General features: G+C 46.1%; 1 protein-coding gene across 1 annotated transcript in view; it reads left to right on the forward strand.

Annotated features, from left to right (window-relative positions):
- Positions 1 to 17,508, forward strand: part of LOC127581024 (high affinity immunoglobulin alpha and immunoglobulin mu Fc receptor-like) — a 41,857-nt gene that overhangs the window by 13,223 nt on the left and 11,126 nt on the right. The window contains exon 6 of the mRNA XM_052035083.1: positions 2,160 to 2,206. Within this exon, the coding sequence (XP_051891043.1) occupies positions 2,160 to 2,206 (47 nt within the window). The remainder of the gene's footprint in view (positions 1 to 2,159; positions 2,207 to 17,508) is intronic.

Consider the following 17,508-nt stretch of genomic DNA (forward strand, 5'->3'; position numbering starts at 1 on the left):
ACCTGGAGAGTGAAGAAGCTGCCATTGTAATTAGGTGATAGAGATATTCCCTTGAACATTATGGGATTCAGAGCACAACTTAGTGTGGAATGGCAGAGCTGCATGAGAACTAAGAGGTTGGGTAGAAGTGAGATTTAGAGACACAAGAGACTGCAGATGCTGTAATCTGGAGCAACACACATAAAGCTGGAGGAATTCAGCGGGTCAGGCAGCACCCGCTGAGTGGAGGGAAATGGACAGATGATGTTTTGGGTCGAGGCCCTTCATTTAGACTATTAAGTGAGATTTAGATGGTCTCATCTGTTGGACTGAGCCTTGGGGAATTAACTGTTGTACTTGGACATGCTAGGGATTCACTGAGCTAAGTTTCTCAGTATATCCTCCACTTACTTCTAGTCAGTTCTCAATTTATACATATAATCCTCCTCTCATGAAAGTTTCCAAAGAAATAATCATATTGTATCTTGTACCTATCCTCCGTTCATGCAGAGAAATCTCTCTGCTTTTATTGGGAGAATTTGCTGCAGAGTCAGTTGTGAGTTCTGTTTCCTCTGACTTGTAAATTCTTTTTGATATTGACGTTGTAGGTTGATGAGGAGCACTATTTGAATAGATTCTGCTGGGTATATCGATCTTTCCTGCATTACTTTAGATGGGCTGTATAAAAGATTAGTTGGGCCACATTTGGGAGTATTGTGTGCAGTTCTGGTTGTCCCATTAGAGGAAGGATGCGGAAGCTTTGAAGAGGGTGCAGAAGAGGTTCACCAGAATGCTCCCTGGAATTGAGAGTACTAGCTATAAGGAGAGGTTGAACAAAATTGGATTGTTTTCTCTGGAGCATTGGAGGCTGAGGGGAGACTTGATAGTGGTTTAAAAATTTATGAGAAGCGCAGGTAGGGTAGATAGTCAGTGTCTTTTTCCCAGGGTAGAAATGTCAAATACTAGATGACATAGCTTTAAGGTTAGAGGGGGAATGCTTAAGGGAGATGTGCGGGGGATATTTTTTTACATAGGTACCTGGAACTCGCTGCCAGGGGTGGTAGTGGAAGCAGACACAATAGTGGGATATAATAGGCATTTAGACAGACACATGAACATGCAGGGAATGGAGGAATATCGATCATGTGCAGACAGATAGGTTTAGATTAATTTGCATCACAGACATCATGAGCCGGAGGGCCTCTTCCAGTGCTGTACTATTCTATGTTCTGTGTTCTATATGAGGAAATAGCTTTTGATCATTGTAAGAGAAAGTTCCTGCAGACTCCCACTCAGTGGCTGATACACTGCAACTCACTGGTTGATGGGGATGTTGATTGACATGTTGACTTCCCTGTGATGAACTTCTTGGCCTCTCTCTCATTGCTCAACAGATCAGGAACTTCAGTGCGATATCAATGCAGAATTGTTTTGTGTTTTGTTAAGCTCTGAAGAAAGAGGAAGCAATGTTTTTCAAAGGGAAATGTTATAAAAGTACAATTCCAGAAATATAAGCAGAAGTCATTGGGAATATTCAGCAAGTCAAACAGCAGATGTGGAGAGAGAAATGGTTAATTCTCGATGTCAATGACCTCTCATCATAACTGGAAAAGTTAAGATGTTGAGATGCTGAGATGGTGAGGAGCAGAGGGAAGAACAGAAGGGTAGGTCTTTGGCTGGTAGGAAAGCAGGAGAAAATAATTGTCAGAAAGGATGTTGTGTGAGACAATAGGTGGGTGGTAATCGGACTAATAAAGAACAAAATATGGATCCAGAAATAGTGAAAATGGAAGAAGCAGCATCACTTTCTGCAAGTGTTCAACTTAGTGTTGAATCCAACAGGCTGTAATGGTCACATTTGGAAAATTAAATGTTGTTTTTGTGTAACTTGAACCTTCTACCTAAGGACAATCAGGCATACAGTCCTGGAGAAGTTAATGGGATGAAAATGGGATAGCAGTGGGTATTGGCAGGTGATCTGCTCCATCACACAGTGAAGGTGAAGGTTACTGATCCTTTCTGAATGTTCTGTGCAGTGACCAGAGCAAATTTTTGCTCTGTGCGGGGTATTATGTCTGCGTTGCAGCTGCGGTTTTTGTAAATACAAGGTTCTGCATGCAACACATGGATGTTTAAACCTGTTCCTGACATGGCATTTTCAATGGTAATGTATTTTCCAGAATTCAAGTTCAAAATATTTCACAGAGGAAGCAACAATGAAACCCAGGTAAGGGCTTGAAATGTGAATGCTTAAATATTTACATAAAACATGGGATTACATAGGCCATTCAGCCCCACCAGTCCACTCCAGCATTAATACTATATGCAAACTTCCTCACATCCCACTCCATCAGCATATCCTTCCAGTTCATTCTCCCTCCTGTACTTATCCAGCTTTTCCTTACAATGATCCATGATATTCTCCTGAACCAATCCTCAGAGTCACTGCAATCTTTAATATTGTTACTGATGGGCACAACGTGAGGTTGGCCCTGGCTTTGCTGTTAGAGATGGAACTTTTCTAATTCTGTAACCCCACCTTTGTATTCAATGACTCTTCATTTGATACTTCATAGCTTCCTACTGAGTCCCAAACACTAATGCAAATTTGGAAAAAAGTAACGGAAAGTTCACTCAGGACAACTAGCTCTTCTGTTCTGTGCTCATGAGCTGGCCTCACCCATCAATTTTCTCACCATACCTCCTAATTCTGAGAACACCACTCCAAGTATATTGCCAATTCTTGGATCTATTATCAACTGTCTTTGTTAATGATATTTTCCACAATATACTGCATGCTTGTTCTGTATTACTACCTTATGAATTTTTAACTGGACATCCCAATTGATATGATCTTTTGCCACTTTGAATAATTTAGATCCATCTCGTCAATTGGGTTCGTAATCTTCTCAATTTCATCTTCTGTCTCTCCACTTCTCCATAGGTTTCTGTTGTGTCATAGATTTTCCCTCTTATTAGCGTTGGCAAGCTTTCCAAATAGGCTCCAAAAACTCTGTTGTCCTCTTCTTCATCTCCACTCACTTAATCCCACCACCTGTCACTCTGGCTCCAGTTATCCTGGTCCTCAGCCCTGGGATTCACTCCCTGAATATCTACAACTCTAAGGTGGTCCATTAAACTGCATTGCCTATAAACCATAAAGGTTTTGGACCCTGCCCTAATGTCTTCCACATTCAACTTCAATCTTTTCTCTCATTATGCTCCTGTGAAGCACTTGGAACAGTTTTAGTCTGTTGGAGGTACTGTGATTGTTGGTGTACATTTACATGTAGCAGGTGTTGAATTAGGATCACTGCTACTGAATCATAAGCTGCTTAAAGTTAAATTAAACTTTGATAGATGCATTTAAGGGCGTTGGGCTTATTAAAAAGAATGAAAAGCAAAGTAAAGTTGGAGAGTGATTTGATAGAGGTTACAAAGTTGTCAAAGTGTTTCACAGTGATGTGAAGGTGTTTCCACTTGCAGGTGAGAGCAGAATTAAAGCTATAAATATAAGGCAGTTAATAATAAATCCCATCAGAAATTCTGGAAAAACTTTGATTCCCGGATTGTGTTGAGATTGTGTAGTTAGTTACCATAGGGTGTAATTGAAGTGAATATCAAATATTAAAGGTAATAGGATAAGCACATGGGGAAGAGAAGAATATAAGTTAATGCAGGTGAATAAATTATGTTCAAAATAAGCACCACCTAGACACTGAAACACCAGTCCTGATGTAGGGTTTCGACCCGAAATGCCAAAATTCCATTCCCCCCACAGATGCTGCTCAAACTGCTGAGTTCCTCTGGCAGATTGTTCGCTGTAAACACCAGCAAGGGCTTATTGAGTCTAGCAAACTGTTTGAGAGCTGCTTTCTAATGGACTTCTGCTCAGCACAGGGGATTTCTCCCTTCACATTCATCAGGCATAAATTGGACTTTGCATTTTTCATACTTTAGGAAACAGCAGCATCCAAAATGAGCAATGATTATGCAACAGTGCTGGAGATTCAAAACAACAATGCAGCTGCCCAATTGGCTAACAAAGAAAATGGAATCATGGATGCAACAGTGCAACTTCAAAGGAAATCAACAGCAGGTCACTCCAACAAGGGAGAGGGCAATGTCATCTACACAGATGTTAAATTTGAAAACAACTCCCCAAGGGCCACCAGTGAACCTCCCGCTGCAGGCACTGTGCAGAACTCTACACAGACAATTTATGCCACTATTGCTTATTAGGAAAACCATATACTTGGACCTGTGTGGTTATTATTCCACCTTTTTCTCATTGTTGTATTGAGATTCCTCAGCCATGATCTATCCACATACATACTTTGTCAAGCTTTTTCTGAGTACTTCCTTCCAATTTCATCCACTTGCAGTTCCCCTTCATCAGAAAGTGTAGACAATTGACATGACAGGATGGTCATACTTGCAATTGTGAGCCTCACAATATCCGCATCACACCACCACCCCATCATAATTACTCTCGGTGAGCCTGAGCTTAGCACCATCCTCTTGACTTTAGACCATAAAATTGTGGGTTCAAGTCCCACCCCAGCACGTGAACACATATCAAGCTGGACACTTCAACGCAAACTGAGAGAGGATGTCACTGCTAGAACTGCCAGCATCTGGGTGAGACCCTAAACCAGGGCTCCTTCTGCATCTCAGGTGGACGCGAAAGAGGATTGAAACTGTTACCATGAAATGGGGAAAAATTACTTGCAAACTTCTGAAGCTGAAAGAGGATAAGCTTGTTCAGGAATGGTGGTCCTGCCAATGTTGTCACATTGTAAAACTGAATAAAAGGTTAAAGAATGTCTGGATGGTGTGCAACTGCCTCACTGAATAAGAATAAAGAGAGTCCCCACGTTAAATATATCATCCATGCATGGTCATGGAAATTTCAGTTTGATAATTATTGCTGTTCCTATTTATAAGACAGGAGTTTGAGCATAACCTGGGAATAAATAATGTTTACCATTAATGATAAGGAAAGATGAGGAATCTTTTTTGAAATAAATGATGGAAAAACCTCCAGAAACATAAAGCACATAAGAATAAATAAGAATAGTTAGTTTGGATTCCTGAATCCTATGTCACATGTTACTAATCCTATAGAATTTCTGCTGGTGGTAATTCAGATACTACATCAGGGGAATATAATAGGTTTCAATTATTTGGACCATTTTGCCAATAGTACAAGAAGTTACAATAAAATATCATGGTATGGGCTTATTGCAAAGGTTAACACTTGTTAGAATGAGGGGGACCAACAGCAAAATAAATAAAAAAAATATATACACAATGGAATAGACAGAAGGTAACAAATAGTTGTTTAGATTTGAGAAAGGTTTTCCACAAAGACTGGATTCACAGTTTTCATAATTACAGTGACAATTGTAACACCACAAGATAATTAGTGCGTGATTTCAAATTAGAGTGTGAAGGGGTGGGAGGGTGAAGAGGTGGATGAGGCCTACACTGATGGAGAAAACCACCTATTGCAGGAAGACTGTGGGACACTCGCAAACATCCAGTAGGATGGCAAACGAACATGGACATGAAAGAATTGTCAAGTGACACCAAAGGAGAAACGTTGTCTCTGTCATAGAACAGTACAGCACAAGCACAGGCCCTTCAGTCCACTGTGTCTGTGCTGAACACGATGCCAAATTAAAAATCTTCTGCCTGCACATGGTCCATATCTCTTTATTCCCTGCATATTATGTGTCTATCTAAAAGCCTCTTAAACGCCACTATTTTATCTTTTGCCAGCTGGCAGCCCACTCTCTGTGTAAAATACTTGCCCTGCACATCTCTTTTAAACTTTCCCCCTCTCACTTTAAATGCATGCCTTCTAGTATTTGACATTTCCACTCTGGGAAAAAGATTCTGACTGTCCACCCTATCTATGTCTCTCGTAATTTTATAAACCTCTATTAGGTCTCTGCTCAGCTGCTGATGCTGCAGAGAAAACAACCCAAGGTTGTCCAACCTCTCCTTATAGTTCATACCCTCTAGTCCAGGGAGCACCCTGGTAAACCTCTTCTGCACCCTCTCCAAAGCATCCACATCCTTCTTGTAATGGGGCAACCAGAATAACACACAATACTCCATGTGAGGCCCAGCCAAAGTTTTATATAGATGCAACATGACTTCCTTACTCTTATACTCAATGCCCTGACCAATGAAGGCAAGCATGCCATACGCCTTCTGTACCACCCTATCTACTTGCGTGGCCACATTCAAGGAACTATGGACTAGGACCCCAAGATCCCTCTGTACATCAATGCTGTTAGGGGTCTTGCCATTAACTGTATACTTTCCCCTTACATTTGACCTCCCACAGTGCAACACCTCACACTTGCTAGAATTAAACTAGAAAATCAAATAGGCTGCAAAAGATAGAACAGTAAAGGGGACTTGGGATGCAGAAGAACTAATCATAAGAACCGCATCAAGTGCTAGGGAACCAATTGAAAATTATAACTTCACTAGAATTTACTGGGGAGACACAGTGGAGCTGCTGCCTCACAAGTCCAGCAGCCCATTTCAATCCTGAACTCCAGTACTACCTGTTCTCCCTGTGTCTGGAGATACAGGATGGTACAACTGTAGAATTACGACACCTGGCCTTGATCCAATGTTTAACATATATCTACAAGCATCTGACGGTACATTTCTCAGCGATTCACTTTATGACTCCACTGAAATGTCTGATCCATGTTTTCTCTAGGAAGGGTCAGGGCAGCACCGATATCCCAAGGCTCTGCAGCAGTGCAGAGTCCTACGGAGAGCGGGCAGGGGTCAGGAAATCTGACGCATGTTGGACTCACCCAGTGCGGCATCTGTCCCACTGACTGGCCACGGATTTCAAGTAGGATGCTCAGCACATTTCCCTACTTCTGTCAAGAGCCGTAGGTCATCTACATATTGTATCAGGCATTCTGGTTGAGACAAGGAGCTAAAACCTGAGCTCATTGCTGCTGAAATATGCATGTGCTATTATGAAAGTCCATGTATATTGTCCTTGGAATGTAAACACAAATTTCATTTGATATTCTTGAGCTAAGGATATTAACCAAAATCCTTGACTAATCATTAATACTGTAAACGATTTGGCTTGGGATGCTGCTTCATTGCTGTCTCAGGACTAATGAACACTGTGACGGCTGTAAGGACAGTCACTTTATTTTAATTCCCAGTAATCAGCAGTCAGTCTGCAGGAGCCATCAGGTTATTGGATTGGCCTCAAGAGAGTTTTTGGTGGAAGCAAAGGATCTTTACACTCCCTGCTGGGAGATACTGTCCATCATATGTCAGATACCACCCCCTGCCTGCTTGGGAAACCCTCACTGTATCTGGGGCAGGTGATCTGCTCCTTTAATTAACACATCCACTTCACTTCAACCACAATTGAGCTTCCAGGCAGCAAACACCAGGTGAGATGTTCAATAAGCTACTGTGCTTCCTTATCTGCAGTCATTTCCTCTAGTTTTACCATAAGTTAGCTACAGAACAAATCCTTTCTGAATGCAAGCTTACTGACACTATATTAGGTAAATCTGTCTCACATAAAAGACAAACCCCATTTCCTCATTACCTCTGATCCAAAAACGCTATCATCAGATTGTTCCATTGGAACAACCTCACATGAAGATTTAAAACTATACCTCGCAATTTGACCAAAAGGGCTTGAATCTCCATTCCTGTCTGTGAGTGGCTAGTAAAACCAACCCAGGTTATTTCATTGAGGGGTTGCCACCGAGGTCTATTCCTTTAGTCTGATTTAAACCCATTCGAGACTCTCCATTTTCCCCCTAAAATCATTGTAAGGTGGCCTTCTACCACTCTTTCTATCATTGAGCACTTGACTGAATCCCTACCCTCTTTGCAAACCCATTCTGACACTGTCAATAGTTCCGACAAGGTTGGATAACAGGAGCTGTACCGGGACCACCAACACTTATGGGGCCGGAGGATAACCTGGTGCATTTTGATCCCATGGTAACACCACAGGTGATCCCGCCCCCTCTAGGGGCTGAGATGATCCGGGAAATGCACCTGATTCTATACAAAGGAACTGCCTTCAGAGTGCTGTACAGTCAGAAGCAAAATGACCCATTCTCCTACAATTACATATAGAACTTCCCTATTATGTTATTACAAGGCATAGGTCCAGCTGAAGCAGGTCTTCTCTCAGTGGGTGGCTGTCCCCTCATGAGCCATGACCTGTCCTTCATCCATCCAAAACATTCTCGACATTCTGAGAATGAGAATCAGGTTTATTATCACTGATTTATATGACATGAAATTTGTTGCTGTGTGGCAGCAGTGAAGTGCAAAGGCATAAAAATCACTATAAATTACAAAAATAAATAAATAGTGGAAAAAAAGGCATAACAAGGTAGTGTTCATGGGTTCATGAACCGTTCAGAAATCTGATGGTGGAGGGGAAGAAGCTGTTCCTGAATCATTGAGTTTGGGTTTTCAGGCTCCTGTACCTCCTGCCTGATGGTAGTAATGAGGAGAGGGCATATCCCGGATGGTGAGGGTCCTTAGTGATGGATGACACCTTCTTGAGACACCACTTCTTGAAGATGTCCTCGATGGTAGGGAAACAAGTTAAAAACATGAGTTCGCTCCCTTCCCTTAGCTCCATTACCCTAGCCCTTTCCTCATACACATACCATATGTTGGATGGCCCGTTACTCTCTATGGGTCTGATTCCCTGGATAATAACATTCACATGCATTGTGACTATTTCCGTTACCTGCACTGATCAGGACAGGTTTATTTGCCAGCAGGCTGTTTCTATCTAACTCTGGTCTGTACACTCACAGATCATTAACAATTTTTGTATATGGCAACCTCCAAATCTTGTTCAAAATTAAGACACTGTCCATTCTTTTGTTCTGGCATGGCTGCTTTTAACCCTTTGACCCTTTAACCCTTTGATAGGGCAGACACGATTGTGTAGCGGTTAGTATAACGCTATTACAGTGCCAGTGACCCGAGTTCAATTCTGGCTGCTGTCTGTAAGGAGTTTGTACGTTCTCCCCGTGTCTGCGTGGGTTTCCTCCGGGTGCTCTGGTTTCCTCCCACATTCCAAAGACGTACGGGTTAGGAAGTTGTGGACATGCTGTGTTGGTGCCGGAAGCGTGGCGACACTTGCAGGCTACCCCCGGAACACTCGATGCAAAAGAAGCATTTCACTGTGTGTTTCCATGTACATGTGACTAATAAAGAAATCTTATCTTACTATCACAGTTCGAGCTGGATAAACGAGTAGGGCCTGAGGTATAATACTCATGCACCTTACTGCTGGATACAGGCCTGTCACTGTGTACCACTTGATACAGTAGTGGTGGGACGGGTCTGTCACTGTGTACCACTTTTTTTATTCTAAAATAAACTTTATTCATCATAAAAAAAGCAAACTATATACAACAATAAAACCACTTGATACAGTAGCAGTGGGGACAGGTCTGCTACTATATAACACTGGGGTACAAGAGCAGGGAACGGGTCTGTCATGTATAACACTGGTAAGGTACTGGTGGGGACAAGTCTGTCACTTTATGCCACAGGGTACAGTACCGTGGGGATGGGTCTGCACTGTATAACACAGGAGTACAGTACTTGTTGAGATGGATCTACAATGTATAACACAGATCCATCTGTGTAGTGGTGAGTGTAGACTTCTTGCTGATGCTAATGGCCATCTCTGTGAAGGAACTGGTACAAACACAATTGCCTTTGAATTACCATCCCTGTTGGGGCCTTCCTGTCAGATTTTATTGTAGTTAGTGACAGGAGTGTGTACATGAATGTCAGATGAAGCAGATGTGTAATGTTCAGTGATTACTGAGGTTGGACAGAGTCTGGCTTTCTGCCTCGGGGAGGGAGGAGTGTTTGTCCTCTGACAGGAAGGTATGAACAGCACCCATCTAAATGGAAACACTTACCTTTAACAGATGCTTTCTGGATAGCCCAGAGTGTTACCTCCAGAGCTTGTCTTTGAATATAATTTGAAGCAAGGCAGGAGATTGCTGGGAGATTTTTGTATCTTTGTTAGCCATGGGTGAGGTACCGGAAGACTGGCTGTTATTGTACTATATTTTAAGAAAGACTACCAGGACAAGCCAGGAAACTACAGGTCAATGAGCCTTACGTCAACGGTAGGAATGTTACTGGAAGGGATTCTGAGGGATAGGATTTATTTTTGGAAAGGCAAGGGATAGTCAGCATGGCTTTGTCCATAGGAGATTATGTCTCACAGATTTGAGTTTTTTGGGGAGGTGACCAAGAGGATTGATGGGGGCAGGGTAGTGGATGTTGTCTGCATGGACTTTAGCAAGGCCATTGACAAGGTCCTGCATGATAGGCTGGTATGGAAAGTTCGAATACATGGAATCTAGGGTGAGCTAGCAAATTGGATTCAAAATTAGCTTCATGGTAGAAGATAGAGGGTTGCAGTAGAGGACTGCTTTTCAGATTGTAGACCTGTAATCAATGGTGTGTCACAGGGATCGGTGCTGGGCCCTTTACTGTTCATCATATATATTAATGATCTGGAGGAGAATACAGATGGCATGATTAATACGTTTGCAGACGGCACCACAGTTGGTGGTATAGTGGAGCATGAAGAAGATTGCTTAAGATTACAACAGGATCTAGATCAACTGGGAAGTGGGCAAGGGATGGAAGTTAATTCAGACAAGTACAGAATGATAGATTTTGGGAAGTTAAACCAGGGCAGGACATACACAGTAAATGGCAGGGCTCTGGGGAGTGCTATTGAACAGTGAGATCTTGACGTACAAGGATAGTTCTCTGAAAGTTGCGAGACAGGTAGACAGGGTGGTGAAAAAGGCATATGGTATGCATGTTTTTATTGATCAAATCATTGAGTATAGGAGTTGGGATGCCATACTACTGTTGTACAAATTGTTGCTTGGGCCACAATTGGGGCATTGTGTGCTGTTCTGGTCACCATGCTACCAGAAGTTTGTGATTAAGCTCGAGAGGGTACAGAAAGTATTCACAAGAATATTGCCTAGACTGGAGGGTTTGAGTTATAAGATTGGATAGGTTGGGACATTAAGGAGGCTGAGGGGGTGACCTTCTAAGGTTTATAAAATTATGAGTGGCATAGATAGGTTAGATAGCCACAGTCTTTTTCCAAGAGTGAGGGAGGCTATAACTAGAGGGTATAGATTTATTATATGTCCAGCAGTACTCTTTCTGTTTGGGGTCTCTAGACAATGGGACTAGTGTAGAATTAGTGTAAATGGGAGCTCGATTGTTGGCGAGGACTCAGACGGACAAAAGGCCTATTTTTGTGCTGTGTGGCTCTATGACCTCTATGGGCAGCACAGAGGCACAGCTAGTAAAGCCACTGGTTTCAGTCCTGACCCCTGGTTCTGTCTGTGTAGAGTTTGCACAATCTTCCTGTCATTGCGTGGGCTTCCTCAACTTCCTCCTGCATCTCAAAAACGTGTGTGTTGGTAGGTTAAGTACACAGTTTAAATTGCCCCTTCTGAACAAATGAATGGTAGAATGTGGGTCGTGGACTCAGAGGGTTGTGCTACATCTGTCTATGGATGTGTGACTTTATGAGAACTCCCACCAACGTCTTCTGCCCCTTGCTCTTTCTTACTTCCACCCATACCAATACTACTTCTTGGAGGCTAATTTCTTTTGTTTAAGAAAATAATCTCCCATTTAGAGTCACTATGAAAGCAATCCTCTTTTCATCCTAGAAAATAACTGCCTTAGGAAAGTTACGGGAGAACAACAGGCAACATCTGGTTCAATTTCCTTTCATATTTTAAGAAGTGGTATTTATTGTTAGTTTCTGAACATACCAGGTCTTGTAATATAACTTCCTATTACCCCACTGCTTATTCAAGTTTGCTGGTTACAATATGAATTCAACTTAAATAGAAAGGAGCCTAAGTTCATCAAAAATTCTGTTATTTAAAGTTATGTAAATCTGGAATAAAGGACCACAATTCGTAATGCTGGTCATTGATTGATTCCTTTCTCATGCAAAAAACACAAGAGGAAAATGACCAAACCATGGATAAGAAAAGAAGTTTGGAATAGTATTAAATCCAATGAGGAGTTGTATATACTTGCCAGAAAAAGTAACAGTTCTGACGATTGGATGTCAGTTTGGATAACAGCAAAAAGGACATAGAGATTGACAGAGAGGGCAGAAACAGAATATGAGAGTAAAGTTGCAAGTGTGGCGACTCACCGTCTAGTCGGGCGAACCGGCTCGGCAGTCGGGTCGCGCGGCGTCGGAGCGACGAGGCCCAAGATGGCGGCGGGCCTCGTCTTTCCGAGCGACGGGGAGAACCCGCGCGCGGGAAAGTCCTGATGACGTAGGACTTACGTCATTGCCGGTTTTTTTGGGCGGGAGTTTTTCTCCCTTAAAGGGGCCCGCACAAGGCGGGAAAAAAAACCAGTTCTGTTTGGCAATCCTCCGAGTAGAGTCTTGTTTTATTCCGCGGTAGCAACCGCTACATTGGTGACCCCGACGGTCCAAACGGCTTTTGGACCCGCGAAATGGACGACAGCGCAGCAGCCAACGCAGTGGCCCTCAAGCTGCCCACCTTTTGGACACTTCGGCCCAGCGTCTGGTTTGACCAGGCCGAAGCCCAATTCCACCTTCGGCAGATCACCTCCGACTCCACGAAGTACTACCATGTGGTTAGCTCTCTGGACCAGGAGACAGCCGCCCAGGTTGGAGACTTCATCCCGTCGCCTCCGGAGGAAGATAAGTACCCGGCTTTCAAAGATCTTTTGATCCGGACCTTTGGCCTCTCCCGTCGTGAGCGTGCCGCCCGCCTGCTTCATCTGGATGGCCTGGGGGACAGATCCCCATCCGCCCTAATGAATGAGATGCTGGCATTGGCCGAGGGACACAAGCCATGCCTGATGTTCGAACAGGCCTTCCTCGAACAGCTCCCCGATGACATCCACTTGTTGTTAGCTGACGCCGACTTCAGCAACCCCCGTGAGGTGGCCGCCCGGGCAGATGTCCTGTGGAGGGCCAAGCGTGAGAGCGGTTCGTCCGTCAGTCAAATAACCAGGCCGCGAGCCCAACGCCTGCCTCGCCCGGCCCCAGCAACCGAGCAGCCACGCCCCAGGAACGCAGACGACGACACGGGTAACCAGCTGTGCTTCTACCATCAGAGGTGGGGTGCGGAGGCCCGTCGATGCCGCCCACCCTGCAAGTTTCAGGGAAACGCCAGGGCCAGCCGCCGCTGATGGCTACGGCGGCTGGCCGCCGACAGAGCCTCCTCTTCGTTCAGGACAAGAAATCTGGACGGCATTTCCTCGTTGATACTGGAGCGGAGGTCAGTATTTTGCCCCCGACAGGCCGTGATACTCGTGACAGGCCACCAGGTCCTCTACTCAATGCCGCCAACGGTACAACGATACGGTCTTTCGGCACCCGTACGCTTCAATTACACTTTGGCGGCAGCCGTTTTACCTGGACCTTTACCCTTGCCACCGTCGCCCGACCACTCCTAGGCGCCGATTTCCTTCGGGCCCACAACCTGTTAGTCGACCTGCGAAGGAAGCGGTTAGTCCACTCTAGCACTCTCCGGACCTATCCCCTGGGAGAAATCAGCCCACCAGCCCCGCGCCTGGACTCCATTACCCTTTCTGGCAACGATTTCGCCAAGCTCCTAGCCGAATTCCCATCGATTTTGGCACCTTCGTTTACAAATTCTCGGCCCGCACATGGGGTACGACACCACATCATTACCACAGGGCCACCCCTTCATGCCCGAGCACGACGATTACCTCCAGACAAGCTCCGCCTGGCAAAGGAAGAGTTCCATCACATGGAGGAGCTGGGGATTGTTCGCAGGTCGGACAGCCCCTGGGCCTCCCCCCTGCACATGGTCCCCAAAGCCACCGGAGGGTGGAGGCCCTGCGGCGACTACCGCAGGCTGAATGACGCCACCACCCCGGACCGCTATCCCATCCCTCACATCCAGGACTTCGCAGCGAACTTACACGGGGCCCGCATCTTTTCCAAAGTGGACCTCGTTAGGGGATACCACCAAATCCCGGTCCATCCGGATGACGTCCCCAAAACTGCGATTATCACCCCATTCGGCCTGTTCGAATTCCTTCGGATGCCGTTCGGCCTTAAGAACGCCGCGCAGACCTTCCAGCGGCTGATGGACGCGGTAGGCCGAGACCTGGACTTCGTGTTCATTTACTTGGACGACATACTGATCGCCAGCCGTAACCGCCAGGAACACCTTTCCCACCTCCGCCAGCTGTATTCCCGCCTCCGCGATTTCGGCCTCACGATTAACCCGTCCAAGTGCCAATTCGGACTTGACTCTATCGATTTCCTCGGCCACAAAATCACCAGCGACGGGGCAACACCCCTACCCGCCAAGGTGGATGCTATCCGCCATTTTGCCCGCCCCGACACAGTCAAAGGCCTACAGGAATTCCTTGGGATGGTCAACTTTTACCATCGTTTCATCCCTGCAGCAGCCCGTATCATGCGCCCTCTGTTCTCGCTGCTGGCTGGTAAGGGCAAGGACATCACCTGGACTGACGAGGCTGTGGCTGCTTTCGTTAAGGCCAAAGATGCCCTGGCAGACGCCACGATGCTGGTCCACCCTAGGACTGACGTCCCGACTGCCCTCACGGTAGACGCGTCCAACACCGCGGTGGGTGGGGTACTGGAACAGCTACTCGAAGGCCGCTGGCAACCCTTGGCATTTTTCAGCAAACACCTTAGACCGCCCGAACTGAAGTACAGCGCTTTTGATCGGGAACTTCTAGCGCTGTATCTGGCGGTCCGGCATTTCCGATACTTTCTAGAAGGCAGGCCTTTCACCGCTTTCACCGATCATAAGCCTCTGTCCTTTGCCTTCTCCAAAGTCTCCGATCCCTGGTCAGCTCGTCAGCAGAGACATTTATCCTACATTTCCGAGTTCACAACTGACATCCAACATGTCTCCGGAAAGGATAATGTCGTTGCTGATGCACTTTCCAGACCAACCATCCACAACCTATCCTTGGGTGTCGACTACACGGCCCTGGCTGACGCACAGCAAGCCGACGACGAACTGCCCAGCTACAGAACCGCAGTCTCGGGTCTGCAGCTCCGAGATTTCTTGGTTGGTCCAGGTCAGCGGACCCTACTTTGCGACGTTGCGACTGGTCAGCCCCGCCCTATTGTCCCTGCAGCCTGGCGGAGACGCGTTTTTGACTCGGTACATGGGTTGGCGCACCCATCCATCAGATCTACTGTCCGACTGGTCGCCAGCAAGTTTGTCTGGCATGGCCTGCGCAAACAGGTCAGTGAGTGGGCCAGGACTTGTCTGCACTGCCAGACGTCAAAAATCCAGCGACACACCAAGGTCCCACCACAGCAGTTCGAGCCTACCCGTAGGAGGTTCGACCACATACACGTCGACCTCGTGGGCCCTCTGCCGGTTTCAAGAGGAGCCCGGTACCTCCTTACCATCGTGGACCGGTTCACGAGGTGGCCTGAGGCAACCCCCCTGACTGACATCACAACTGATTCCTGCGCCCGAGCGCTGCTCACAACTTGGGTCTCACGTTTTGGCGTTCCGGCCCACATCACTTCAGACAGGGGCACCCAATTCACTTCCAGTCTCTGGGCTGCATTAGCGAACTTGCTAGGGACGCAGCTGCACACCACCACGGCCTACCATCCTCAATCAAACGGGTTGGTGGAACGTTTTCACCGCCATCTAAAATCGGCCTTGATGGCCCGCCTGAAGGGTCCTAACTGGGTTGACGAGCTGCCTTGGGTCCTGCTCGGCATACGCACTGCCCCCAAAGACGACCTCCGCACTTCGTCAGCTGAGCTTGTATACGGGGCGCCACTAGTTGTCCCCGGGGATTTCATACCTGCCCTTCAGGACCAAGGGGAACAACCCCCAGCAGTTCTACAAAGACTGCGCGAGAAGCTCGGCGCCTTGGCCCCGATTCCCACCTCATGGCACGGTCAAGCCCCATCCTGCCAGCCCAAGGAACTACGGGACTGTAAGTTTGTTTTCGTTCGCAGGGGCACACCTCGGGCGCCATTGCAACGACCATATGAGGGACCGTTCCGAGTCATACGGAACAACGGATCCACTTTTATTTTGGACATTGGAGGCAGGGAACAGGTTTTCACGGCGGACTGCCTCAAACCGGCCCATTTGGATCTGCAACAGCCTGTCGAGGTTGCCACGCCACGACGCAGAGGCCGCCCCCCTAAGCGGCAGCTGGCACAGCCCACGGACCTTGGGGACTGTCTCGCCAGTTCTGGGGGGGGTTGTGTGGCGACTCACCGTCTAGTCGGGCGAACCGGCTCGGCAGTCGGGTCACGCGGCGTCGGAGCGACGAGGCCCAAGATGGCGGCGGGCCTCGTCTTTCCGAGCGACGGGGAGAACCCGCGCGCAGGAAAGTCCTGATGACGTAGGACTTACGTCATTGCCGGTTTTTTTGGGCGGGAGTTTTTCTCCCTTAAAGGGGCCCGCACAAGGCGGGAAAAAAAACCAGTTCTGTTTGGCAATCCTCCGAGTAGAGTCTTGTTTTATTCCGCGGTAGCAACCGCTACACAAGGAACATTAAAACAGACTGTAAAAGCCTCAATGCATGTAAGATGAAAGATGATTTGTGAACACTGTCGGAAATTGTGATGTGGAACACATAACTGGTAGAGCGGTTAAACAAAAATTCTGGTTCTGTCTTCCTGGAACAGGACACAAATAACTTCCCAGATCTACCAAAACATTTTAACTGAAATAAGTGAGAACTAATACATATAGATAGATTTGCAGAAGGTCTTTAATAAAGTCCAACATAAGAGATTAGTGAGTAAATTTAAAGCAGGTGGAACAAGGGCAATATACAAGCATGGATTAAGAATTGGTGGACAAAGAGGAAACAGCGAGTAGGAATGACTGGGTCTTTCTTCAGGTGGCAGGCAGTGACTATTGGTGTACCATCGGGATCAGTGCATGGACCCTCACCACTCACAATATATATCAAGAATTTGGATGTAATAAACCAAATGTAAGATTTCTAAATTTGTTGATGACATGAATCTGAGTGGGTTTGTAAGTTTTGAGGAGGATACAAAGAGATTTCAAGGTAATTTAGACAAACTGGGTGTGTGGAAAAATACATGGCACATTCAGCACAACATGGATAAATGTGCAGCTATCCTTTTTAGTTGGAAAAATTGAAAGGCAGAATGTTATTCAAATGGATAGATTGGGAAATGTTGATGTACGAAGGGACCTTGTATACCAGTCATTGAAAACAAACATACCAGTATAGCAAGTAGTTAAGAAGACAAATAGTATATTGGCATTTGTTGCAAGATATCTTGTGAGGGGAGCCAGGATGTCTTACTACATTCATACCGGGCCATGGCAGGCACGGCAGTGCAGCGGTTAGTGTAACGCTTTACAGCGCCAGTGACCCGGGTTCAATTCCGGCCACCATCTGTAA

The sequence above is a fragment of the Pristis pectinata genome, chromosome 20 (genome assembly GCF_009764475.1).
Source record: "Pristis pectinata isolate sPriPec2 chromosome 20, sPriPec2.1.pri, whole genome shotgun sequence".
Taxonomy (NCBI): Eukaryota; Metazoa; Chordata; class Chondrichthyes; order Rhinopristiformes; family Pristidae; genus Pristis; species Pristis pectinata.